The following is a 27,393-nucleotide window of genomic DNA, read 5'->3' as shown; positions in this document are numbered from 1 at the left end:
GAGATCATGACCTGAGCCGAGATGGACGCTTAACCGACTGAGCCACCCAGGCGCCCTGATTTTAAACTATTTAAAGTATTTTTAAAAAAGAAAAGGCTGTGGTTGTCCTTAAGTTGTTCTACCACTTTATATGTTTAATCTTATTTCCTAAAAATTTAAATTTTTTTAAATGTTTATTTTTGAGAGAGAGACAAGAGCACAAGGAGGAGAGGGGCAGAGAGAGAGGGAGACACAGAATCTGAAGCAGGCTCCAGGCTCTGAGCATTCAGCACAGAGCCCAACGCGGGGCTCAAACTCAGAGACTGCGAGATCATGACCCTAGCTGAAATCAGAAGCTAAACAAACTGAGCCACCCAGGCGCCCCTAATTTCCAAAAATTTAATGGTTCTTATGTTTCCAAATTATATAGCCTACCATATATATATTTTTTAATCTGTTAATTTATTCCATAGCCCCTTTGTAAGCTAAAATTTTCTAGTTTTTGAAAGAATTTCATTTTCCAATTTAATCATTTGGTTCTCTCCTCAACATTTATCATGATACATAAACCCTCTTTCAGTGGTAGAACCCTGAGTCGTTCATGTTGAAAAGAAGAATTAATAATAGATTTATTGAGAGAATTGTCTTTGAGCTTTTGTGCTTTTATTCTCTTCTTTAAGCATTTGACTATTGTGCCCAGTTTAAAAAAAAATTTACAGTGCTAATGGCTATTTACCTTATGGGATAGCATAAGTCTAAATAATTGTATTTACTTTACAAGAATTAAAGAATGGCATTTTACTTTTGTGATGATATTGTTTTATACATATAATGTGATTATTTTTTAACAAGACTTTTATGAACCAAAAATTCCTATAATCATTCTAAAAGATGAAGCTTCCCAAGTATTGTTTTTAGTGTATAGTGAATTGGTAGCACATTTAATTGTACTGTCAGAAGTTTGAATCCCTTAATGTACGTAATAGGGCTACAAAACTTATATGTTAGAATTATTGTTTTTATTTACTTAAATAGGAAATGTTGCATGGTCAGAAAATGTGCTTAAGTCTACTTTTCTTGGATAACATTTCTTAAAGCATTGTACTTTTTTCTGCAGATTGACCAGACAGCTGATGCAAGTTTTTTGGGCTGGGTTATTGCTTCATTTAGTCTTGGCCAAATGGTAGCTTCACCTGTATTTGGTTTGTGGTCTAATTATAGACCAAGAAAAGAACCTCTTATTGTCTCCATCTTCATTTCGGTCGCGGCTAACTGCCTCTATGCATATGTCCACGTTCCAGCTTCTCATAATAAATACTACATGTTGGTTGCTCGTGGTTTGGTGGGAATTGGAGCAGGTAATAAGTATGTATGTGTTTGGCTGTTCAGATTCACATTCACCCTGAATGAATCCTCTCTTACCTGGTGTCACCCCCTCTCAATCTCATATCTCACAACTCAACATATAGTTCTCTCATTGCAAATAGACAAATATCTTCCCCATCATTTTGGCCTTTGTCATGATATTCCCATTACCTGTGGTTTCTCTATTCTGTTCCCATCATTCTTCATCCTTCAAGATTCAGTTCAAGTTCCACATCTTCCATAAAGCATTCTTAGGTTACCCTACCCCTTAACAGATCTTTCCTGTCTCCAGCATGTCTGTGGCACTTGCTTAACTACTGTTTTGCTCTGTTTTCATCCTTTATCACAAACCAGATAGTAAACTTTTTATAATTAGAGATAATTTATGACTTCCTATAATATTCTGTGGCCTCTTTCTTGCAGAGTCTCTTGAACATAATAAGAGCTCAATACATTTTTTTAACAAATTTTTTTGAGTCAAATTGTTAGTGGATCTTTTTCTATTTCTTATATTACATTTAAGCATGCAGAGTTTGTGATGTCTTTGTTTTAAAAATAATTGTAACAATCAGTAGTTTGCAATTTACTCAGTGCTTTCTCCATATTTAATAAGGAAAAAAGTTTAACATTTCTGTAATGCCACTTTTTCATTTATTCAGATCTTTCGTTGTGTTTTCATGTTACTAAAGCAAGATTTTCCACTAATTGATACATTTGCTCAATGTATATGCTTTGTATGATCAGAAAGAAGAAATTGTGACTATACTAAAGATTAATATTTTTGTTCTATATGAAGCCAAATTAAGTTGAATTTTATAAACTGAAGAATATTTTCTTTGCCTTTGGATTATTATGTCTTAGGAAATGTAGCAGTTGTTAGATCATACATCGCTGGTGCTACTTCCCTTCAGGAAAGAATAAGTTCCATGGCAAACACAAGTGCATGTCAAGCATTAGGTTTTATTCTAGGTCCAGGTAGGTATTTTTCACTTGTCTTTACTTGATTTTGAATTGGGAGAACTTTTGAGGTTCAAATGTTAAATGGAATCCAAGTATAAAACCTTATAGCTAAAAGGAAAGGTAAGGAAGCTAATATTTTTGATTCAGCAGGAGGCTAGGCTCTTTTTTTTTTTTTTAATTTTTTTAATGTTTATTTATTTTTTTCAAAAAAAAATTTTTTTAATGTTTTATTTATTTCTAGGAGAGAGAGAGAGACAGCGTGAGCAGGGGAGGGTCAGAGAGAGAGGGAGTCACAGACTGAAACAGGCTCCAGGCTCTGAGCTGGCAGTCAGCACAGAGCCCGACGCGGGGCTCGAACCCACGAACCGCAAGATCATGACCTAAGCGAAAGTCGGATGCTTAACCGACTAAGCCACCCAGGCGCCCCTAATGTTTATTTATTTTTGAGAGAGAGAGAGAGACAATGTGAGAAGGGGAGGGTCAGAGAGAGAGGGTGACACAGAATCTGAAGCAAGTTCCAGGCTCTGAGCTGTCAGCACAGACCCTGATGCGGGGCTCGAACCCACGAACCATGAGATCATGACCTGAGCCAAAGTTGGATGCTTAACCGACTGAGCCACCCAGGTGCCTCTAGGCTCTTTATATGTGTTAACAAATGTTCTCTAAAGTAAATAATATTAGTCCCATTTTACTAGGACTAATTAGGACACCAAAGCATAGAGAGTCTAAGTAAGTTATTCAAGGTCAGCCAGATAACAAATGGGAAATATGAGATTCAAACCTAACTCTGTCTGACTCCTTAGTGTATGTTCTGTGAAATAATCATTTAGCTTGACATCTCCATTATACTTAGCTTTTTATCTTGTTTGTTAGAAACAAATTATTTTTAAAATTTTTTAAATTTTTATTTTTGGAGAGAAAGTGTACCTGTATGTACATCTGTGCAAGTGGAAGAGGGGCAGAGAGAGAGGGAAAGAGAATCAGGTAGTCTCTGTGCTCAGTGCAGAGCCCAATGTGGGGCTCCATCCCATGGCTGTGAGATCATGAGCTGAGCTGAAATCAAAAGTTTGACGCTAGGGGTGCCTGGATAGCTCAGTCCTTAAATGTCTGACTCTTGATTTCAGCTCTTGATTTTGGCTCGGGTCATGATCTCATGGTTGGTGAGTTAGAGCCCCAAAGTGGGCTCTGTGCTGACAATGCAGAGCCTGCTTGGGATACTCTCTCTCTTGCTCCGTCTCTGTCTCTCCCCTGCTTGTGCTGTTTCTCTCACAAAATAAATAAACTTTGAAAAATTTTTGAAGAGTTGGACACTTAACCAACTGAAACACCCAGACACCCCAGAAACAAAATTCTTTTGACTAAAGGATTTGAGGAAAGTTATAGAATGTTCTTTACCCTTTTGCTCTTTGCCCATACTTTTCAGACTATTCTGAGGTTTGAAGAATCTTAGAAAGACTACTTAAAGACTGTTATTCAAAGTGTCCATCCTTTAGCTGAGTGTAAAACAATAAAACTTAATCCTTCCCTAAGACAAGTTTTTCCTGATTAGATAAATTAGTAATTTTTATGCCTAAAAAACATTGAAGGGTCACCTGCATGGCTCAGTTGGTTAAGCGTCCAACTCATGGTTTCAGCTTAGGTCATGATCTCATGGTTTGTGAGTTGGAGCCCCACATCAGGCTCTGTGCTGACAGTGCAGAGCCAGCTTGAGATTCTCTATCCCTCTCTCTTTGCCTTTCCCTCCACCTTTCTATCTCTCTCAAAAATAAATAGATAAGCCTTTAAAAAAATTAAGAAAGAAAAACATTGAAAAATCATATAATTGGTTCGTGCTTTGAATATTACAGTTATGAATACCATCTCTTTGAGTCCATTTCCATTTACTTTATCATTAATATCCTACCCTCACCCGTTTCCATTGTTATTTTTTAAAATTTTTAAATTTTTTTATTTTTTTAAATTTATTTCTGAGAGAGAGAGAGAGCGTGAGAAGGGGAGGGTCAGAGAGAGAGGGAGGTACAGAATCTGAAACAGGCTCTAGGCTCTAAGCTAGCCATCAGCACCGAGCCTGATGCGGGGCTTGAACCCACGAACCATGAGATCATGACCTGAGCCAAAGTCAGACGCTTAACCAACTGAGCCACCGAGGCGTCCCTCCATTATTTTTTTTAAACATTTTTTTAAATGTTTATTCCTGAGAGAGAGACATAGAGCACAAATGGGGGAGGGGTAGAGGAAGAGGGAGACACAGAATCCAAAGCAAGCGCCAGGCTCTGAGCTGTCAGCACAGATCCTGACGTGAGGCTCAAACCCACAAACCACAGGATCATGGCCTGAGCCGACATCAGATGCCCAACCAACTAAGCCACCCAGGCACCACTCCATTACTTTCTTTTAGATAACCAAGAAAAAGCTCTGCAAAAGAGAATCCAATTTATCTTTCACCAAAATCTAATATTCCAGTTTAATATTTTGGAGTATAAGTACAAATGTAGAATAATTGCATCTATTGCCGTATTATAAAATATATGAGGACATAGTATGGGTCTTTTCATTTGCCACTCTACCCTCAGTATCTAGCACAGTACCTGGTATAGACTTAGGTTCTTAGTAAATAAGAAGTATTTTGAAAATTAAATAATGATAAAATAAAAGAGGTAAAGGCATGTAATAGATCTCATAGCATTTTAGAACCAGGGATGGCTTAAGAAATTATTTAGCTCAACCCACTTTATTTCAGAGCCAAGAATATAGAGGTTTAGAGACAGTATCAGCTATTTCAAAGACAGACAGGAAGTTAGAAAAAAAAAAAACCAGTACTAAAATTTATATCACCTTGTTCATTAATTTGTCACATTTTCAACCTGAGAATAAAAGAAATAGTCAAAAAGAAAAAGTATTTTAAAGATTTTATATTATTTAAATATTTTGTATTATTTTTAGATGAGTAAATGTAGGCCTTGAAAAGATTAAATGACCTTTCCTGTAATAAGCACATTAACACCACTAGCATTTATTGAAAGTTTACTATGTGCTAGACGCTGTTCTAAGTGTTTTATGTGTAATATCTTACTTCATCCTTACCTTAAGTTTACTTGTAAATTATTGGAAGAGCCAGATATAGAATCTAAATCAGGAAAGCAAACTAGTTCTCTTCCACAAAGATTGATTTTTGCCATAGATCCAAATTTAAAAATATATATGATTTAAATACCATATACAGAGTGATAATTTGAAATATTGACTTAAAATATGACATTCTATTTCTTATAATGAAATTGTAATTTTTTAATGGAAGAAATTGGATAATTTAAATTTTCTGTTGAGATGTTTTTTAAAAAGGAAGATACTGACAAATTACTTTATATATACTACCTTGCGAATGTATGTATATCAGTGTTTCTCAACCTTTTTCTCATTATTGTCCCACCAAAGAGCTTTTTTAGATGTTTTTTTTCCCTAATCTCAACAGATCAATTGTATATCTTTTATGTACTGTATGAATATTTATGTTTTATATGGAAAAAGAGTAAATATTTTGTCCCCTTACCTCTATTGAGATGTGTGATGTAGATGGATGATTCCATAAAGTTGCTTCCAATTTTGTAGTAAATGTCTCTCAAATTTTTTTTTGCCCTTGCCTCCCACTTAATAATTTATCTGTATACATTTTATTTTATTAAGTTTTTCAGACTTGTTTTGCACTCATTGGAGAAAAGGGCGTGACATGGGATATCATTAAGCTGCAGATAAATATGTACACAGCACCAGTTTTACTTGGAGCATTCCTGGGAGTTTTAAATATTATTCTGATCCTTACTCTATTAAGGTAATCAGATAGAAATGATAAAATTACTTTTGTAGATTGTGAAATTAAATAAGCATGATCATTATTGGAAGATAATTATTCATATGAAGTCTTTATTTGGTTTTTGATGTCTATAGTTGTGTTCATGTTTTTTTTTATCAGCTAACGCATGTACTACTTTTAGCTTAAATAATAGACAATCTGATAAATGAGACTAGATTATAAAGTCTTTGAAGGTTCAAGGTTTGTCTTTATTTACTAACTACAGGTTTCTAAATATAGGAGTGATACAGAAGCACAGTTTTAAGTAGATTAATGATTGGTATCAACCTTAAATACAAAAGTTACTTATACCTTATCTTTTATTTATATAAAAGTTTTATATTTCTTTGGAGTGCTTTATTCAAGGCCCCAAAAACGTTTACAACAAATGTTTAAAATCACTGGAAAACTTCAAATATTTATTAAGGTAGATCATGTATGCTTTTGAATGAATTGAATATTATTCTTCATGTTATACGGTAGTATAATAAGAATTGTAACTTGTATCTTTTAATGGTTATACCTTATTGGTAATAAATTCATTACTTAGAAGTCTGTAAAAGAAACTATATCAGAATGTGAAAAAATAGAAGGCTATTAATAAATTAAAGCCATCTATCTATTATAGTAAGTTTTTCATGGATACAATATTTATGTTTTTCTTTTTAAGAGAACATCGTGTGGATGACTCAGGACGACAGTGTAAAAGTGTTAATTTTGAAGAAGGTACTATCAGCCTTTTGATTAAATTACTATAACATTATCAAAGTATTTCTGATTATTCTGTCTGCTTTGTATTTTACTTGTGAGGACAGTACAATGGGTGATTGGGGGAGGATCTTTGAAGTTAAAAGTTACCTAAAATGATAATTTTTTCAAAAGACATGCCCAGATCAGTTATTTGGTGTTCATAACTGGCAAGGTTAAAACCATTGCTGAAAATCACTTCATATTCTTCGCAAAGAGCCAATATTCTGAAACCTTCCAGTTCTTTGGAATGATTTCTGTGACATTTCTACCAAATGTATCTTTCTGTTTCAAGCATTTCTTTGCTCGCATAATCATGGAAATAGATTTCTCTTCTATATTTTTATTCTTTTGGTATACTCTACAAATATACATTATCATCCCTTAGATCTTTCTCTGACTTAGAAGTAAGTAACCAATCTGGTCAGTAGGTATATCTTCCTAAGTAAAATCATATTTAAGTACTAATTATGTCCTCCATGGGGAGTGTCGCCCTCTGTGTAAAAGATTGCAACTCAATTCTTGCCTTTAAGGAGTTTGTAAAGATGTGAAAAAGACATAGTGTCTTCTATAGCCATTTTATTTAATCTTTACAGTAAAACTAGTGGAAGATAAAGTTGAAAGTAGGATGGAGAGCAGAGTGGTGAAGAGTGTTAGTAAGTTTTTGGAAAAAAAAAAGTATGACACTAAGATTTCATATGAGATTAAACTAGATGTATGAAGACCTGAACTAGGGCAGCAAATAAGAATGGAGAAGACAGAGATGTGAGTTTTTGAAGAAAAAAAAATTAAGATTCTTGACAGATTAGATAGGGAATATTTAAGGAATAGAGGGAGTTGTTGAAAATGTCTGTCAGGTTTTGAGTCTAGATTAAGTGAAAGAATGGGAGAGAACAAGAATTTAGGAAAGGACATTGGCTGAACAGAGAAAATGATTTCAGTTTGAATCAAGCTAAATATAATGCTACACTAGCACAACTAGAAAATGCCAGAGGCATTTGTAATTTTGGCCTTAGAAATCAAAGCTAGAGATACAAATTTAGAGTAAGCCACTGAAAAACACCACCACAACAAACAGAGAGTGAGAGAAAAAAGTAAACAAGGGGTAGACGCATCAAGTGTGACAAAATATTGTTGAATATAGGGGCTGAATATATATTTGATATTTTTCAAAATAAAAAATGAAAGAAAAGAAAGAATGATGAGCAAGTGCCAGTGTAGGGTATAAGCCACTTTTTTTCCCCTAAGGTGAAAACTAGGGTGCTAACTTAAAGGACCTATCAGGTAAAAGGAATGAGCAAGTAAAGGAGGGTGGGTTTGAGGTGTTGAGAAAAGGAAGATACATAAGAAGCAAAATCTTTCAGAAGTTGGAAGGGGATAGCACTATCGATTAGGACTTCACTGAATTTAATGTGCTTCAAAAGCACCTGTGCTATCCAAAGGCACCAGATAAAATACAGGATGCCCAGGAGAATTTGAATAATTTTTTAGTATAAATATGTCCCAGTTGGGTAATGTTGGATTTCAGATAAAGAACAAATAATCTTTTAGTATAGATATGCCTCAAATACTTCATGGAACAATTCTTATATTTAAATTGTAAATATTGCATGGAACATAATTAGTTATGATATCACAAATTCAAACTTAACTGAGTATCCTGTATTTTTATTTGCTAAATCTGGCAAACCTAGTGAGATTCTGAGAATCTACGTTTATAGTAAGCTATCATGGGAGCTGATGCTGCTACTGGTCTAAGAACCACACCAAGTATCAAAGATCTAGAACTGCACTGTCTAATATGGTAGCTGTCAGCCACATTTGGCTATTTAAATTTAAATTAAACTAAATTACATTGAAAAAATTCCTCAGTCACACAACCGACACTGTAAATGTTTAATTATGGTTCTGTGTGGCTAGTGGCTAACTGTATTGGACAGCACAAAGAAAAAACATTTCCACCATGTCAGAGTTCTATTGTAAAACACTGCCCTAAAGCACAAAGCAGAGTTTAGAAAGACCAGATCTATTTTCTTTCATAAGATTTCTAAGCACTTCAAAATTATTTCTGAAATAAAAAAGGTTTTAAATTTCAGTAAAAAAATTAAATAAAAATGTTTCTGCTTTTTCCCTGTTGTGAAAATGTTATCATTGGATAGGATCATAATTGCTAATTACATAGTCTTTGAATTGATATATTAGTATTGTCTTTTCCTAAAATATTTATAATTTGGATACCCAGTCAATCCTCAGAGTCTAGGATGCAACATTTCTGAGCTTTTCCACTGAAGCCAACACTGGGTAGAGGCTGCAGGAAACTAATGATGCAAACTCCAGTCTAACTTGGGGCAATGTTGCTTTTTAATTCAAAGGAGTAAAGACTGGGTTCAAAGTGGTACTTGAGAATCAGAGAGGTTTGTCCAAAATAATATAAGGTCCACAGGGACCAGAGTCTATCTTGGAAAAGGATCTGGACAAAGGAGACCAGTTTTCTTTGTGCAAGAAAGGGAGGTCATACTGTGTTGAGTGTTCAGGATGCTTAATTGTCCCCAAATATAGCAGACTATTTCCAAGTCTCATTTATTATTGGAGGAGAAATTCCTTGTCAGGAATCCTAAGATATAAAGGGAAGCACTATTATGAAAAAATTTTAGCAACTTACTGCATCTTGGGAAAGTAGCCCCTTGCCCCCTACTGGTGCTACACATACACTTAAAGATAGCATAAAATGAAAACATTCTTGAATTACTTATTTGGTTTACTCTGAATAAGTGGGTAAATTATAAAATAGCAGGACAAATGCATATAAGCAGATGTATTTGGTTTCATACTTCTCAGTCATATAAGGAATAGCTAATATTGAGTATGTAGCTTAATACATACTTTAAGATAAGTTAATGCATTCATTTACTCCTAATTTATAAAACCACCATCAAATCTGGGTGGTTATTTGCAAAATATATTACTTTACAAAAATATAAATGATAATATAAGGATTTTTTAAGCTGTGTAATAACATATAAGGATATTTACTCATACTAATTTCACTAACATTGAAATTCAAAATACATATCCACTGAAGAGAATCACAGAACTGATTTAATAAATTATTTGAGGTCTTTAAAAAATCCTTATAAATTTAAGATTTATGTAAAATAGAAAAAAACTTGGAAATTTAAAGCAAATATATGTGGTATGAGATCATTTTATAGAATTTTATAAAATATATACCTATTTGGGGTTAAGAGACAGAAAATAGAAAATCTGAGTATTTCTTATAGTTGACAGAATTGAAGTACATCTCCTAGGAAGAAAATTCACTTTACTTTTAAAAGCCATTTATAAATTACTTCTGTGGTATAAATTGTTACTTTTAAACCACTTAGAAGCCTAAAAGTGATTTTAAATATTTAGTCACAGAATTTGCTATATATAGTTTCAACATTATTTTAGTGTCATAAGAAAAATTAGATGTTTAAGTAATATAATTTTTCTCCTGTTTGCTATAGCAGGTGCAGATGAAGTTCAGTTTCCCCAAGGAAATATTGATCAAGTTGCTGTTGTGGCCAGCAATGTACTGTTTTTTGTGGTCCTATTTATCTTTGCCCTTTTTGAAACGTAAGTTTTATTCTGTCTTCATCTAAATCATATTATGTAAATCACCTATATTTCTTAATGAAACATTAATAGGCTTATTGATGTTCTCAGAAACTTTATAGTAGGCATACTTATTGTCATGATGTAAAAAATATACATAAATTTTATGCTTTTAACCTGAATATAGTTAGTTTTCTGTCTATAATCTTACTTTATTTTTCTTTTTTTAAAAAAATGTTTTATTTATTTCTGAGAGAGAGAGAGAGAGAGAGACAGTGTGAGTAAGGGAGGGTCAAAGAGAGAGGGAGACACAGAATCTGAAGCAGGCTCCAGGCTCTGAGCTGTCAGCACAGAGCCCAATGCGGGGCTCGAACCCACAAACTGTGAGATCATGACCTGAGCCGAAGTTGGTTGCTTAACCCTGAGCCACCCAGGTGCCCCATTACTTTGTTTTTCTTATAAAGGAATTTGTTTCGCTAGTCTTTCCTCCCTTTCTTGGAGTTTTATGATAAATATAGTTATAAAACTTTAGTGCCATGAGTAAATTAACTTTAAGCTATATAACTCTATATCTATGGAGCTCAGTCGGGCAGTGTTAACTCCATTTAAGATCTGATCCTGAAAAAAACTAGTATGATGTATTTCTGCCTTGTATAGGCTTTGTTGACCTTTAGTTATCATGTGGCTTTTTTATTTTTAAAATGCCTTTCCATTATGTTATAAAAATAATATATTCTTGGTGTAAATATGATAAACACTACAACTGTATTTCCACATCCACTCCTTTCCTTGGAAGTAACCACTGCTAATACTTCGTGTATAATTTTTCAAATATTTTTTCTATACAACTGTTAGTACTAGTTATACTTACATGTGTAAGTACTAGCATGTACTAGTATGTGTATGTGTGTCTATTAAATCAACACAGACTTTGTGACATTATTATTTGAAAATTTGGTTTATTCTTTGGTCAATACATTGTAACATTTTTATAACAGTACATGTAGATTGGCTTGATTTTTAACTTTCTAATTTTTATTTTTTAAATTATTGAAATATGTGAACGTTTCAGTTCATTTGATTTTTTTGGGCACTTTAAAAAATTGTGGCAAAATACACATAACATAAAATATATCATTTTAACTATTTTTTATCCTACACTTTAGTGGCATTGAGTATATTCACAAATGTTGTACAGCCATAACCACTATCCATTTCCAGAATCTCTTCATCCTTCCAAACAGAAGCTCTATACCCATTAAACAGTAAGTCCCCATTCCCCTCACCCAGCTCATGGGAGCCTTTATTCTATTTTCTCCAATCTAGGTACCTCATATAAATGGAATCATACAACACATATCCTCTTGTCCTTTGTGCCTCGCTTATTTCACTTAGCATGACTTTTTAAAATGTTCATCCGGGGTGCCTGGGTGGCTTAGTCGGTTAAGCGTCCGACTTTCGCTTAGGTCATGATCTCGCAGTTCGTGGGTTCGGGCCCCGCGTCGGGCTCTGTGCTGACTGCCAGCTCAGAGCCTGGAGCCTGTTTTGGTCTGTGACTCCCTCTCTCTCTGACCTTCCCCTGCTCACGCTGTCTCTCTCTCTCTCCTAGAAATAAATAAAACATTTAAAAATAAAATAAAATAAAATGTTCATCCATGTTATAGCATGTATTTGAATGCCATACCTTTAATGGTTTCATTATTATTTATTTTTATTTTAATAAAAATATTCCATTGTATGTATATACCAATTTCATTTATCCATTCATCTATTGATGGACATTTGGGTTATTTCCTTCTTTGGCCTGTTGTGAATAATGCTATGCTGCTGTGATGAACATTGGTGTACAGCTATCTGTTTAAGTCCCTGCTTTCAGTTCTTTTAGTTATATACCCAGAAGTGGATTTGCTGGGTGATCTGGTAATTCTGTATAAGTTATTTAGAAATCACCAAACCATTTTCCACATCAGCTGATTTTAAAATTTAAAATAGTGATGTTCCTTTTTTCTTAAAGAATGAGTATTTTAAATATATTCCAATTCCATTTTGTACCAGTTAAGAGGAGATAAAAAGTAGGAAAAGAAAGTTGGCAAGGAAGGGGACAGATAGTTATATAAAAGAAGAGAAACATTCAGAGATAGGAAGAGAGATATATACATTCAAAGATAGAGATAAAAGAGACTGAGAAAGAAAAAAATTCAACAAACTTCTAATAATAATATTAACATTACTACTATTATTTTATTACTTACTTCAATGAAATAAGAAAGAAACCATTTTAAACCAGATTTAACCATGATTAGTTAGAATAGTAGGAATTATGGTTGGTTTGTTTCTTTTCCTGTCTTTTAGAGTTTCTGCAATGTGATATATTACCTATATAATTAAATATTAGTAAATAAAAATACAATTGAACTTAGGTTGTGCGTGTAATAGTTAAATATGTTTAAAAAAATTTATATAGAGAGCTGGTATCATTACTAAAAGAGATGCAAGTTCTTGAATATGTCAGTATCATTATTAAAACTTCTATTTCACTTTTATAATGACTCTGATTTAAATTAATAATAATAATTTGTTTTTCTTAGCATCGTTACTCCATTAACAATGGATATGTATGCCTGGACTCGAGAACAAGCTGTATTATATGGTGGAATAATACTTGCTGCTCTTGGAGTTGAGGCAATTATTATTCTCATGGGGATTAAATTACTTTCTAAGAAGTAAGTTATGTGTCTTTGATTTTGTTTCAGTCAATTTTAAAATAGGCTCTTAAAAAAGTCTTTTTTAAAAAGTGAAACATGAAACTAACTCAACACCTCACATCACCTTCAGAATACCTACAAGGCTTCACACCTTTCTTACCTGATCTCCCATTGAAAGCTAACAATGTAAACAAATGTATTAGTAAAATAAAATAATAAAGGTTTTCTCTCATTATCTATAAGTTTCAGTCCTTGAATGTTTGCAAACAGATTTAAAGTTTATTGAGGGAGTATATATTACTAAACCTTTGGTAAAGTCTTTGGTAAAGCAAGATATTTTGCAAAGTGAATTGTCTTCTAATGTATCTTTTGCATACTATATTTTATTTAAAGTATTTCTAAAAGTGTATTTTATAAAACTTTGTTCTGCTGGATGGTAATATATGTTATGCAACAGAAAGGATTTAATGATTAAGTCTGGAAAATTCTGCTTAAAATTACCAAACTTCTTTCCTCTAAAACTTTCAAATCTTCAGTACGTATATATAATATTATAATGACAAATATATTATGTAGCATAATATAGTTATTGTACAAAGTTATTTGTAACTTTGACCATAGAACATTGTCTTAAAGAAGTATTTTGTAAAACTATAAGTATAAAGAACACACTTTGGGGGAAGTGCTTGTATAAAATTAAGTTCATTCATGTAGTCTGAGATGAGACATTAGTTGATAAATTTAGACAGTTCTAACAATTTAATATTCTTACAATATTTTAATAATACTTTAGAATTTTATAATGTTCCAAAATCAATTAACAAATCTTGATTCGTTGTGTCGGGTTAGGTGCAATGGGGGATACTATGAAGATTCCTATGCTTATAAAACCAAGTAGAAGGTTAAGACATAGATATAGACATAGGCATAGATTTATATTCAAAATTAAATAATAGTAAATGCATTACCTCTTGCTATGGAAATAGAGCAGTCCTGCTGATAGGCATTCTTACAGATTTTCCAGTCCATACCTTCAAAGAGTTTGTGTTCTATTGGGAAGGAAAACCAATAAACAAAAATATGAAGTCAAGTAATGGTAAGTACTGTGAAGAAGAATGGAGCAGAGGATGAGAATAGAGAGTAGCAAGGGCAGGGTTGGAAGAGAGAGTGGCAGTGTTATTTTGACTGACTGCTCTACGAAGGCGTGTTTGAGGAAGTTACATACAAGCAGTGACCTCAACAAAGTCAGAAAACAGTCATGCAGGGGCCTGGAACTCTCTTTCTCCAGAAGACTGAGCTTTGTGTGTTTAAGGAGCAAGCAGGAAGGCAAGTTTGGCCAGAGCAGGAAAGAAAAGGCAATGGAAGAAGATCAGATCGGAATGATGTGAAAAGCCTTGTAGGTATTCTGAAGGTGATGGGAGGTGTTTGGGTTTATTTTGTTTTAGGAACTCTTTGGTCTTTTTTTTTTAATTAAAAAATTTTTATTTATTTCTGAGAGAGAGAGAGAGAGACAGCATGAGCAGGGAAGGGACAGAGAGCGAGGAAGATACAGAATCTGAAACAGGATCACGGCTCTGAGCTGGCTGTCAGCACAGAGCCAGACGTGAGGCTCGAACCCACAAACCGTGAGATCATGACCTGAGTCGAAGTCGGACGCTTAACCAACTGAGCCACCGAGGCGCCCCTGGTTGTGTTTGTTTATTTCATTTTTTACTATGGAAAATTTCTAACATATACAAAGATGTAGATAGGATCATGTACTAAATTTCTAATATCTATTACCCAGCTTCAATAATTATGAATCCTTGAATAGTTGTGATTTATTTATACTTCTACCTACTCCACACTCCCTACCCCCATACATAAATTATTTTGAAGCCAATCCCATATATCATTTCATATCTTCCATAAATAGTATGTATTTCTAAAAGCCAATGATGACAACATTATCACATCTAAAAATGTTAACAGTGATTTCTAAATATCCTCAAATATCCAGGCAGTATTCAAGTTTTCTCCCCTATTTTAAATATTTTTAAAATTTATTTTGTTTTGTTTTATTTTGTTTCACAGCTTTGATTCAGGCTCTTGTGTTTCTTTTTTTTTCTTAATTATTTTTTAATGTTTATTTTTATTTTTGAGAGAGAGAGAGACAGAGCATGAGTGGGGTAGGAGCAGAGAGAGAGGGAGACACAGAATCCAAAGCAGGCTCCAGGCTCTGAGCTGTCAGCACAGAGCCCAAAGCAGGGCTCAAACCCACGACTATGAGATCATGACCTGAGTTGAAGTCAGATGCTTAACCAACTGAGCCACCCAGGTGCCACAAGGCTCTTAAGTTTCTTAAGTCTCTTTATCTATAGGTTTTCCATCTCTCTCTTTTTTCCTTACAAATTGAAGAAATCAGGGTGTATGCTTTATAATTTCTCACATTTTGAGTCTTGCTAATTGAATTCCTATGGTAGTGGTGGTGGTGGTGTTAACATTTTTCCATGTTTACTATATTTCTCAAATATTGGCACTTATATCTAGAAGTTTGATGAAATGTAAGTTAAATTTTTTGACAAGAATATACTTTATAAGTGGTAATATGTACTTATATTGGGAGAAATGTTACATTTTGTTTATCTCTTTATAATGTTAGTGACCATTGATCATTTCTAGATCCATTAATATATTAATAGATAATTGAAAAATGTTGATATTTTCATTCAAAACTAACCAAGAGTATTTTATTTTCATATAATATTAATTCATAGATTTTAACATTTTTGTGTGTTTTAATCCATTGTTATTATTTCTGTTGTTCACACTGTTGCATTTTGGCCAAACGCCAAATTGGCCAGAGTACCTTTACTATTGGCTAAAAGTACCTAGTAGCCACTGATAGCTTCTGTGTTCTTTGCTATGAAAAAATATCCAGACTCATCTTACACATTTTCTGTGCCAGATCTGAAATCAACAGGTTCCTTTTAGTGAAAAATTATATTTAGCATTCATATTAATTGGTATATGACTAAAAGCATTAAGATATTATATCATAGTTTATAAAATATAAAAGTAATAAAACTATGTAATAATGTTTTCTTTTTTAATTACAGAGTTTCTGTTCTTTAACAGGATTGGTGAGCGTGCAATTCTACTGGGAGGACTCATCGTTATATGGGTTGGCTTCTTTATCTTCTTACCTTGGGGAAATCAGTTTCCCAAAATACAGTGGGAAGGTATAGCCATACTTATTTCTATAATGTTACCCCCTGTTAATCCATCTAAAATTAACAAGTAATGTACTGTACTAATTTTGTTTTTACAGATTTACATAATAATTCAATCCCTAATATCACATTTGGGGAAATTATTATTACTCTTTGGAAGTCTTCAAGAGAAGATCACAATGAAGGACCCACTGGTTGCCCAATTGAACAAGCCTGGTGCTTCTACACCCCCATGATCCATCTGGCCCAGTTCCTCACAGCAGCTGTGCTAATCGGAGTAGGCTATCCATCCTGCAATGTTATGTCCTATACGTTGTATTCAAAAATTCTGGGACCAAAACCTCAGGTGAGCAAGTTATCCTGATATCGTAATCACATGAAGTATAATTGTAAGTACATTTTTTGCTACTATTCTCTATTTTTACACAAGGTGATTTGGTGGATTTTTATCATATTCAGCACTTTAAACTAAAAAAAAAACACAACTTTTGTAAAGTAGTTTTAGGACTTAGTGAGCTGAGATTTAACAAAGAGGACTCTAACTCAGAGCTCAAAAGTGTTTTGAATTCAAGATTGTGAGCTCAAAATCCTTTTCAGAGAAAAAATATATCTGAAGCATAAATTTCTGAAACTCATTGTTAAACTAGGCAAAAGTTAGGAAACCAAAAATGATAGACAGTGTGGATCTAGGCTTAATTTCATATGGTTCTAGGGACAATTACTAAGAGAGGAAAACACAGCAGTCTTAAACATGTATAGCAGCTATGTATAATTTAAAATTAGTTTTTATTTTTTTTTTTACAAATAGTTTATTGTCAAATTAGTTTCCACATAAAACTCAGTGCTCATCTAAAATTAGTTTTTATTATAAGAATTTTCAGGGGCGCCTGGGTGGCTCAGTCAGTTAAACGTCCGACTTTGGCTCAGGTCATGATCTCACGGTTCATGGGTTTGAGCCCCGTGTTGGGCTCTGTGCTGACGGCCAGCTCAGAGCCTGGAGCCTGTTTCAGATTCTGTGTCTCCCTCTCTCTCTGACCCTCCCCTGCTCACGCTGTCTCTTTCTCAGAAATAAATAAAACAATAAAACAAATTTAAATTAAAAAAAAGAATTTTCATATTCATTATATAAAAATGAGAAAAAATATAGAGTCCAAATGGAGAAAACTATCAGAGACAATATTTTGGTGAAATTATACTTTCAATCTTTTATCTATGTGTGTGGGTGTTTAACACAAAATAGGATTACATCATTGTTACTATTTAAAATTTTTTTTAATGTTTGTTTATTTTTGAGAGACTGTGAACGGGGAAGAGGCAGAGAGGGGGAGACACAGAATTGGAGGCAGGCTTCAGGCTATGAGCTGTCAGCATAGAACCCAACATGGGGCTTGAACTCACAAGCTGTGAGAAAATGACCTGAGCTGAAGTTGGGCGCTTAACCGACTGAGCCACCCAGGCACCACGTTACTATTTTATAATCTTCTTTAAAAAATATATATAGCAATATATTGTAAATAATTGTCCCATGACATTTAGTTTTCTTTAACAGACATCGTATTCCATTTTATGTGTGTACCATCATTTATTCATTTTCCAATTATAGTACATTTAGGTTATTTCCAGGGTTTACTTCTAACGCTTCTTTTTAGTAGAAGTTATTTAAATGGTCACAAAATGAAAATATTACTTTCCTCTTTAAAAATTACGCTGTTGGGGCACCTGGGTGGCTCAGTCGGTTAAGCGACTGACTTCAGCTCAGGTCATGATTTGACGGTTTGTGGGTTCGAGCCCCGCATCAGGCTGTGCTGACAGCTCAGAGCCTGGACCATGCTTCAGATTCTGTGTCTCCCTCTCTCTCTGACCCTCCCCTGCTCATACGGTCTCTCTCTCTCTCAGAAATAAAGAAAACATTTAAAAAAAATTAAAAATAATAAATAAATAAAAATTACACTGATAGGGGTGCCAGGGTGGCTCAGTCTAATTGTCTCTAACTTTGGCTCAGTTCATAATCTCTCTTTTTTAAAAAAATTTTTTTTAAGGTTTATTTTTGAGAGAGAGAGAAAGAGAGACAGAGGGCAAGCAGGGGAGGGGCAGAGAGAAAGGGAAACAATCTGTAGCAGGCTCCAGGCTCTGAGCTGTCAGCACAGAGCCCGATGTGGGGCTCGAACTTGAGATCCAGGAGATCATGACCTGAGCCAAAGCCAGATGCTTAACCAACTGAGCCACACAGGCACCCTAGGTTGTAATCTCAAAGCTTGTGAGTTCGAGTCCCACGTCAGGCTCTGTAATGACAGCTTAGAGCATGGAGCCTCCTTCGAATTCTGTGTCTCTCTCTCTGACCCTCCCCTGCTTATGCTCTATGTCTCTTCTTCAAAAGCAAACAAACATTAAATTTTTTTTTTTTGAAAGACAAAAACGAAAAAATAAAATAAAATTTTCACTGATAGTATTACATTTTCAGGGCAGAAATTAATATTTCTATTGAAATAAGGCAAAGAGATAAGAAAAATTTTAACACTGTGTTTTTAAGCTATAATAGTAGGTAAAACATTTGTTACTTTCTGAGTCTTTCAGTCCATAAAACTGTATTTTCAAAACAAAGAATAAAAGCACATAACAAAAGCAATGTGTGATAGTTGTAAAAAATTCAAATAGTTTGAAATGTGTATACTAGAAAACGAAGACTCCCCTTAGCTTCAACACACTAAAGTCAACCCCTGTTTATTTCATTTGTATGCCTCAAGACATTTTTCTATACCTATTCAAGTATATGTAGACTCGTTCCTTTTTTTTAACTGGAAGACATTTATTAGTGTGTAGTATTTAGTTATTTATAAATGAGTGTTAAATATCAATGATAACAATTAGTGAGCTAAAATTATGAAAATGTTTTTTTATATTACACGTATTTATTATTTTTTTCTTCCAGGTTTTTATTTAAATTCAAGTAGTTAACATATAGTATAGTGTTGATTTCAGAAGTAGAATTTAGTGATTCATCACTTACATATAACACCCAGGCTTATCACAGGTGCCCTCCTTAATGCCCATCTCCTATTAGCCTATCCCCACCCCCACAGCTGCCTCCCTCCAGCAACCCTGAGTTTGTTCTCTATAGTTAAGTCTCTTAATGGTTTATCTATCTCTCTGTTTTTATCTTATTTTATTTTTCTTTCCCTTCCCCAGTATTCATCTGTTTTGTTTCTTTTTTTTTTTTTAGTTTATTTATTCTAGGGAGAGGGTGGGGGAGGGGCATAGAGAGAGCAAGAGAGAGAATCCCAAGCAGACTTCGTGCTATCAGCATGGAGTCCATTGTGGAATTCAATCTTAATGAACTGTGAGATCATGACAGTTGGATGCTTAACATACTAAGCCACCCAGGCGCCCCTCATCTGTTTTGTTTCTTAAATTCCACATATGAGTGAAATCATATGGTATTTGTCTTTCTCTAACTAACTTAAATCATTTCACATAATACATTCTAGTTCTATCCACATTGTTGCAAAAGGCAAGATTTCATTCTTTTTTGATGGGTGAGTAATATTCCATTTGTGTGTGTGTGTGTTTTTATATATATATATACACATACACATATATACATACATACACATATATGTACATACATATATATATGCATATATATATACCACATCTTCTTTATCCATTCATGAGTCAACAGATATTTGGGTTCTTTCCATAATTTGCCTATGGTTGATACTGCTACATAAACATTGGGGTGCATCTGCTCCTTCAAATCAGCATTTTTGTATCCTTTCAATAAATACCTAGTAGTACAATTGCTGGTTGTGCATAGGGTAGTATTATTTTTAACTTTATGAGAACGTCCATATTGTTCTCCAAAGTGGCTAACCCAGTTTGCATTCCCACCAACAGTGTAAGTGTGAGAGGGATCCCCCTTTCTCCGCATCCTTGCCAACATCTGTTGTTACCTGAGTTATTAATTTTAGCCTTTCTGGCACGTCTGAGGTGGTATCTCATTATGGTTTTGATGTGTGTTTCTCTGAGGATGAGTGATGTTGAGCATCTTTTCATGTGTCTCTTAGCCATTTGTACAACTTCTTTGGAGAAATGCTTGTTGATGTCTTTGCCTATTTTTTCACTGGATTATTTGTTTTTTGGGTATTGAGTTTAATAAGTTCTTTACAGATTTTGGATTCTAGTCCTTTTTCCAGTATGTCATTTGCAAATATCTTCTCCCATTCTGTTGGTTGTCTTTTAGTTTAGTTGATTGTTTCCTTCACTGTGCAGAAGCTTTTTATCTTGATGAAGTCCCAAAAGTTCATTTTTGCTTTTGCTTCCCTTGCCTCTGGAGATGTGTCAGTAAGAAGTTTCTATGGCCGATGTCAAAGAGATTGCTGCCTGTTTTCTCCTCTAGGATTTTGGTTGTTTCCTATCTCACATTTAGGTCTTTCATCCATTTTGAATTTATTTTTGTGTATGGCGCAAGAATCTGGTCTAGTTTGCATTTTTCTGCATGTCACTATCCAGTTTTCTCAACACCATTTATTGAAGAGTCTGTCTTTTTTCCATTGGATATTCTTTCCCGCTTTGTCAAAGTTTAGTTGGCCATACATTTGTGGGTCCATATCTAGGTTCTCTATTCTTTTCCATTGATCTACATGTCTGTTTTTGTGCTAGTACCATATTGTCTTGATGATTACAGTTTTGTAATAGATACAACTTGAAGTCTGGAATTCTGATGCCTCCACTTTGCTTTTCTTTTTCATCATGACATTGGCTATTTGGGGTCTTTTCTAGTTCCATACAAATTTTGCAATGCACTCATGCCTTTAAAAAAAAATTAAACAGTACATTCTATCTCATGTACATAATATATATATTTTTCGCATCTTGGAGTATTTTACTTAATAGCCATAATCTTCTTTCCATGTCAATGCATATAGATGTTCTCGTTATAAGATCTTACTCTATATAGGACCTTATTCTTTTAAGTAACTGATTAGCATTCCATTCATTAAATACATCATAATTTATTTACTTAATCCACCATTGATGGATGGTTAAGGTGTTTTCAATTTGGGGATATTAAAAGTACTGCTGAGCTGTACGTTCTTGGGTAGATTGTATGGGTTATAGTTTGGAGTACAGTTTCGGAAGAGTGACATTATGGTATAGTGGAAAGTGTTATAGTGGATTCAGCCAAACATGCCTTTAAATATGTTGGATAAGTTACTTGAATTTTCTAAGCTTCAGCTTTCACATTTGTTAAATGAGGATAATACCAATTGCAGAAATTTGTGTATATTGGAAACAATATATGTAAAGCACCTAGCACAGTGTTTGGAATATAGTAAGTATAAAATAAATGTTAGCCATAAAGGGTAGATTAAAAAATTAAATTGTTCCCACAGCTTTAATAGACATTAGACATTGTTTATCTGTTTATACTACTTTTATTTTTCTTTTAAAAATTTTATTTAATTTTTAAAATTTATATCCAAGTTAGTTAGCATATAGTGCAATAGTGATTTCAGGGGTAGATTCCTTAATGTCCCTTACCCATTTAGCCCATCCTCCCTCCCATAACCCCTCCAGCAACCCTCTGTCTGTTCTCCATATTTAAGAGACTCTTAGGTTTTTGTCCCCCTCCATGTTTTTATATTGTTTTTGCTTCCCTTATGTTCATATGTTTTATATCTTAAAGTCCTCATATGAGTGAAGTCATATGATATTTGTCTTTCTCTGATGAGTTTTGCTTAGCATGATACCCTCTAGTTCCATCCACGTGGTTGCAAATGGCAAGGTTTCATTCTTTTTGATTGCCGAGTAATATTCCATTGTATCTATATATACCACATCTTCTTTATCCATTTATCCATCGATGGACATTTGGGCTCTTTCCATACTTTGGCTATTGTTGATAGTGCTGCTATAAACATTGGGGTGCATGTGTCCCTTTGAAACAACATACCTGTGTCCCTTGGATAAATACCTAGTAGTGCAATTGCCAGGTCATAGGGTAGTTCTAGTTTTAATTTTTTGAGGAACCTCCATACTGTTTTCCAGAGTGGCTGCACTTTCTCCGTATCCTCGCCAACATCTGTTGTCTGAGTTGTTAATGTTAGCTATTCTGACGGGTGTGAGGTGGTATCTCATTGTGGTTTTGATTTGTATTTCCGTGATGATAAGTGATGTTGACCATTATTTCATACGTCAGTTGGTCATCTGGATGTCTTCTTTGGAGAAGTATCTGTTCATGTCTTTAGCCCATTTATTCACTGGATTATTTGTTTTTTGAGTGTTGAGTACTTTTATTTTTCTTAAACTGACTAATCAAATAAGTATACTGTTCATTATTTGCTGTAATTATAGAGAGGAATTTTATACTTAATTTAAAATAAAAGATGGAGAAGGTGATTCTTGTAAGTTTATCATAGTTTGGTAATAGTACTTTCATCCTTATTTTTAAAGTAATTAAACCTATAAATCTCAGTCTTATTCTCTCTCTCCACCACAGGGTGTGTACATGGGCTGGTTAACAGCTTCTGGAAGTGCAGCACGGATTCTTGGACCTGTGTTCATCACCCAAGTGTATACTTCCTGGGGTCCGCGATGGGCATTCAGCCTTGTCTGTGGAATAGTGGCGCTTACCATAATGCTACTGGGTGTGGTTTACAAAAGACTTGTTGCTTTTTCTGTAAGGCATGGAAGGATTCAAGAGTAACCTAACTAACACTGTGATGGAAGGTACTTGTATGGGGCTTGTTCTTCCAGGACTCTGCAAGACCATTGCTATAAGTCAATTTCCAAAAGTCAGGCTACAAATATTGTGTATTTTGAATAACAAGAATATATATTGAATAATACAGGGAATTCTATGTATAAATATGAACAGTAATATATAAAAACACTCTGGTTCATAATTTCCATATTTCAAAAAATATTCTTCATATAATAGCTCTTTAGCGGTTGCATGAACTCATGAGTGAATGGACAGTGGTTTATAAATATGAAGTTGTGCTCTTAATTCAAACCGCAGAGGTGTCATTAAAATAATGAGAAAATATTTATGTAGTGAAACGGTAAGGAGAGTTCTGTATGAATTACTAAAAATGAAATTATAGAAATTATTTACCTAAATAGAGGTTCCTATCTTTGAAGATACCTACTTTTTATTTATTTAAAAAATGCAGCTTCTATTATCAAATTTCCTTATGCAACACAAATCATAAAATTTTCCATTTACCATGCCTGCCATCCTACCTTACCTTCTAGAAGTCATTATTTTTAATTCTATACCTTCTGACCTATTTTGGTTCCCTAAGTTAATAGGAAAGTACAAATAATGCTAATATTTGAGCAATAAAGATTAAGATATCAAGATGGATTTCATTACCTTTAGTAGGACTAATTGTTTTTTTCTTTCAAGTACTAATAAATAATTCACTTCAGAATCATAAGCCAGATATATTACTTTATACATATACTGAGTAGCCAACTGTTTTTTAAAATACTGTCATTTTTCAACTCCCTTAAATTCTGGAGAAAAACTATCACTTTAATTATTTAATTAAATTATTTAATTTATTTACTTTTCCCATCTCTCAGTGGTGGCAGGGAAGACATAGCAGTTTTCAAGCTATGTCTCTGTAACTATTCCAAACTGCAGAATTTTAAATTTGAATGGGCCATGACAGCCCTAATCTAGTTAGGCTAATAAATATTTGAGGTAAAATTGCTTTAATCTAACAGTTTACTGATTTTACTTGAAGTTGGCTAAATCATACTCTCTATGTGTACATTTCTACCTCTACATAAGTTGAATGCCGATAAAAAGAACTAATATAGAATTATGTATATGGATAATTAATAATTACCAAAATATGCAAAAATATTTCTAAATATTTTTCCAAATGTTTTCTACTCTAAGTTCTATTTTCAAATCTGAAAGTGAACAAGTAAGTAAACACTGTAATCTGCACTTTATACTATGTTTGTTGTATTCTTGTGGGTTTTTGTTTTGTTTGTTTTTTGGCTTGAACAACAGAAATTTATTTATTTATTTCTCACAGTTCTGGAGGCTAGAAGTCTAAGACCAAGATTGTCAGCAGTGTTAGTTTGTTCTGAGGTCACTCCTTGGCTTGCAAATGGATATCTTCTCCCTGGATCTTTTGTTTGTTTGTTTTTACAGCTTTATTGAGATATAATTAACATACAACATTGTGTAAGTTCAACGTGATTTGATAAACTTATATACAGCAAAATGATTACCACGATAGCATTAAGTAACACCTCCATCCTATCACATAATTATTATTTTTTTTTTTTGTGGTGAGAACATTTAACATCTACTCTCTTAACAACTTTTAAGTGTATAATACAGTATTACTAATTGTGATCACCATGCTGTATAACAGATCCCCAGAACTTAGTCATCTTATAACAGGAAGTTTGTCCTCTGACCAGTGTCTCATTTCCTCTACCCCAGTGCCCCTGTCAACCACCATCCTACTCTCTGCTTCTAATTTCTCCTTATTTCTCCATATTTCTAGTAGCTGAATAATATTCCAACACGTATATACATCTTTATTCATCCATTAATGGACATCTAGGTTGTTTCCATATCATGGAGTTTGTGAATAATGCTGCAGTGAACATGAGAGTGCACATATCTCTTTGAAATCCTGGCTTTGTCTCCTTTGGATATATACCCATAAGGGGGATTGCCACATTATATGGTGGTTGTTAATTTTTGAGAAACCTCCATTCTGTTTTCCACAGTAGCTGCACCAATTTACATTCTCACCAACAAGGCACAAGGGTTCCTTTTTCTCCACATTCTCACTTCTTATTTCTTGTCTTTTTGATAATAGCCATTCTAACTGGTGTGAGGTGATGACATCTTATTGTGGTTTTCACTTCCATTTCCCTGTGGATTAGTGATGTGGAGCATCCTTTCATGTACTTGTCTTCATGTACCATATGTATGCCCTTTGGAAAAATGTCCATTCAGATCCTCTGCCCATTAAAAAAATTTTTTTTTAAAGTAAGCTCTACACGCAGTGTGGGGCTTGAACTCATGACCCTGAGATCAAGAATTACATGCTCTACTTACTGAGCCAGCCAGGTACCCCTCCTCTGCCCATTTTTAAATCACACTGTTTGGCATTTTTTGCTGTTGAAATTTGCTGTACTCTTAAATCCAACTTCTTCAGCCCTAGTAGAAAGCTTAATTTGACAGAAATCATCCCATGATTAAATTTTAGAGATTGTTTTTACTCTTTTCCACCTCTCATAGTGAGACTCTGCTTAAGTTAGACTTATCAGAGAGAGCCATAGCCAGGTTTCTATTTGGTCAAGTCCTGGGATCTCTCTTCTCTGATGTTCTGCAGCTCTTTCCTCAGTCTTACATTTTTTGGGTAACTTCTAATCTTAAAGAGTAAACTCCACCCTTGGTTTAGATAGTAATAACAACAATGGTAATGATGAAAATAATAGCAAACATTTATAGAGTTCTTTTCATATTGCAGGCAATGTGTAATGTATGTTTTCATAGCAGTCTTATAAAGTGAAGGTGCTGTTATGACCCCATTTTACAGATAAAGGAACTGAAGCGCAGAGAAAAGACTTGTCTAAGTAACAGTCTGTCTTCAGAGTCCACACAGTTAATTACCAAATTTTTTATATTATGGGAAATAGCCCAAAAAGTTTTAAGAACAGTTAATTAATTGCTTATTTTAGAGTAAATTAAGGTATGTATACCAATGACTCCTATTAGCAGAAATATTAGAGAAACATAATTTGAAGCCCACAGACTAGGGTCGTTATCCTAGCCTAATGGACTATTTCCATGCCAGAATATATGACAGAGAAGTTTCCCAATTTCCAAGGATTTATGATATTGAATAAAATTCAGATAAACTATAACCTTGCAGAAACAACTAACACCTTTCTTTTTATTAAGAATGCTTTCTTTTCTTGGGGATTATACCAACACACATCTTGGCTCAAAAGAAGATAAGGAAGTGACATGGGGTGGAGGAGAGGGCAGGGAGGTAAAGTTTGAGGAAAAAAATCACTAGCTAAAGTCATGAGTGGAACAAGTGGAGTACAAACTGCAAAGGATAATAGGAGACTATGCATTTCAGAAAAGATATGTTTTTGAAAACCTAAACTTAAGAAGAAAATGGTTTATATATTTGAAGGGATTTATAGCTTCACAAAGCATCTCCATGTTACCTTTCTAAACTTGCCTCCACTTAAACTTCTCCAGTTATCTTGCATAAAGTGAAATAAACCCATATGTAATTTTTGTTTTGGGGAGTATAAACTGCTTAACTGCATCTGCTCAAGAATAGATTAATTTATTGTGAGAGGATATTTTGGGTACCATTTTTGACTACTGCAGACTTTTTTGTAATTTAATGTATTTTAACATTGTGAATATACATTTATAATAAACAATTATTATGTGTATGTACCTTAAGCCTTAAAATTATTTATTCATAATTTCAATGTGTATTCAAAGGGTACCTACTATGTACCAATCACCATGTTATTGTTGGGAATAAAGCAGTGAACAACCCTCATGGAACTCACCCTCATGGAACTTCCATATTGGCAGGAACATTAGAAATTAATTAGTGAAGTGATTATGCTTAAGGGAAGGATTATGAGAGAGAGGCATAGGGAGCTGTGAGGGTGACTAATAGGGGATCTGACCTGAACAGGAAAATCAGTGACTGTTTTGCTAAGGATGTAATGACTAAGGCCTGGTAGAGAGAATGGTTTGGACTGGTGAAGAGTGGGACAAGTGCATTTCAGGCTGAAGGTGGTAAGAGTCAAAAATCAGGGCTTTTACAGAACTACAAATACGTCTAAGATGGCTAGAATATAGTGACTGAGAAAAAGAGTCATATTAGGTGAGGGTATAGAGGCACAATGCCATCACCTTGTAGACTTCAGACAGTAGGGTGTCCTCCAGTAGTATGTAAGA

General features: G+C 34.0%; 1 protein-coding gene across 4 annotated transcripts in view; it reads left to right on the top strand.

Moving 5' to 3' along the window:
• MFSD8 (major facilitator superfamily domain containing 8) overlaps window positions 1-26,877 on the top strand; it is a 43,723-nt gene extending 16,846 nt beyond the window's left edge. For 3 of the 4 annotated variants that reach the window (XM_077764989.1, XM_077765130.1, XM_077765201.1), the window contains 9 exons: window positions 1,097-1,337; window positions 2,206-2,319; window positions 5,989-6,133; window positions 6,825-6,880; window positions 10,411-10,519; window positions 13,087-13,221; window positions 16,321-16,424; window positions 16,514-16,761; window positions 22,915-26,877. In XM_077764989.1, the coding sequence (XP_077621115.1) occupies window positions 1,097-1,337; window positions 2,206-2,319; window positions 5,989-6,133; window positions 6,825-6,880; window positions 10,411-10,519; window positions 13,087-13,221; window positions 16,321-16,424; window positions 16,514-16,761; window positions 22,915-23,121 (1,359 nt within the window). In that variant the 3' untranslated portion in view covers window positions 23,122-26,877. The remainder of the gene's footprint in view (window positions 1-1,096; window positions 1,338-2,205; window positions 2,320-5,988; window positions 6,134-6,824; window positions 6,881-10,410; window positions 10,520-13,086; window positions 13,222-16,320; window positions 16,425-16,513; window positions 16,762-22,914) is intronic. The other variant, XM_077765059.1, reaches the window with a different exon arrangement.
• The last annotated feature ends 516 nt before the right edge of the window (window positions 26,878-27,393 follow it).

Source organism: Crocuta crocuta, unplaced genomic scaffold (genome assembly GCF_008692635.1).
Source record: "Crocuta crocuta isolate KB4526 unplaced genomic scaffold, BGI_CrCroc_1.0 scaffold120, whole genome shotgun sequence".
In the NCBI taxonomy this organism is placed as follows: Eukaryota; Metazoa; Chordata; class Mammalia; order Carnivora; family Hyaenidae; genus Crocuta; species Crocuta crocuta.
The sequence above is the reverse complement of the archived record's forward strand: the minus strand, read 5'-3'. Positions and strand labels throughout refer to the sequence as shown.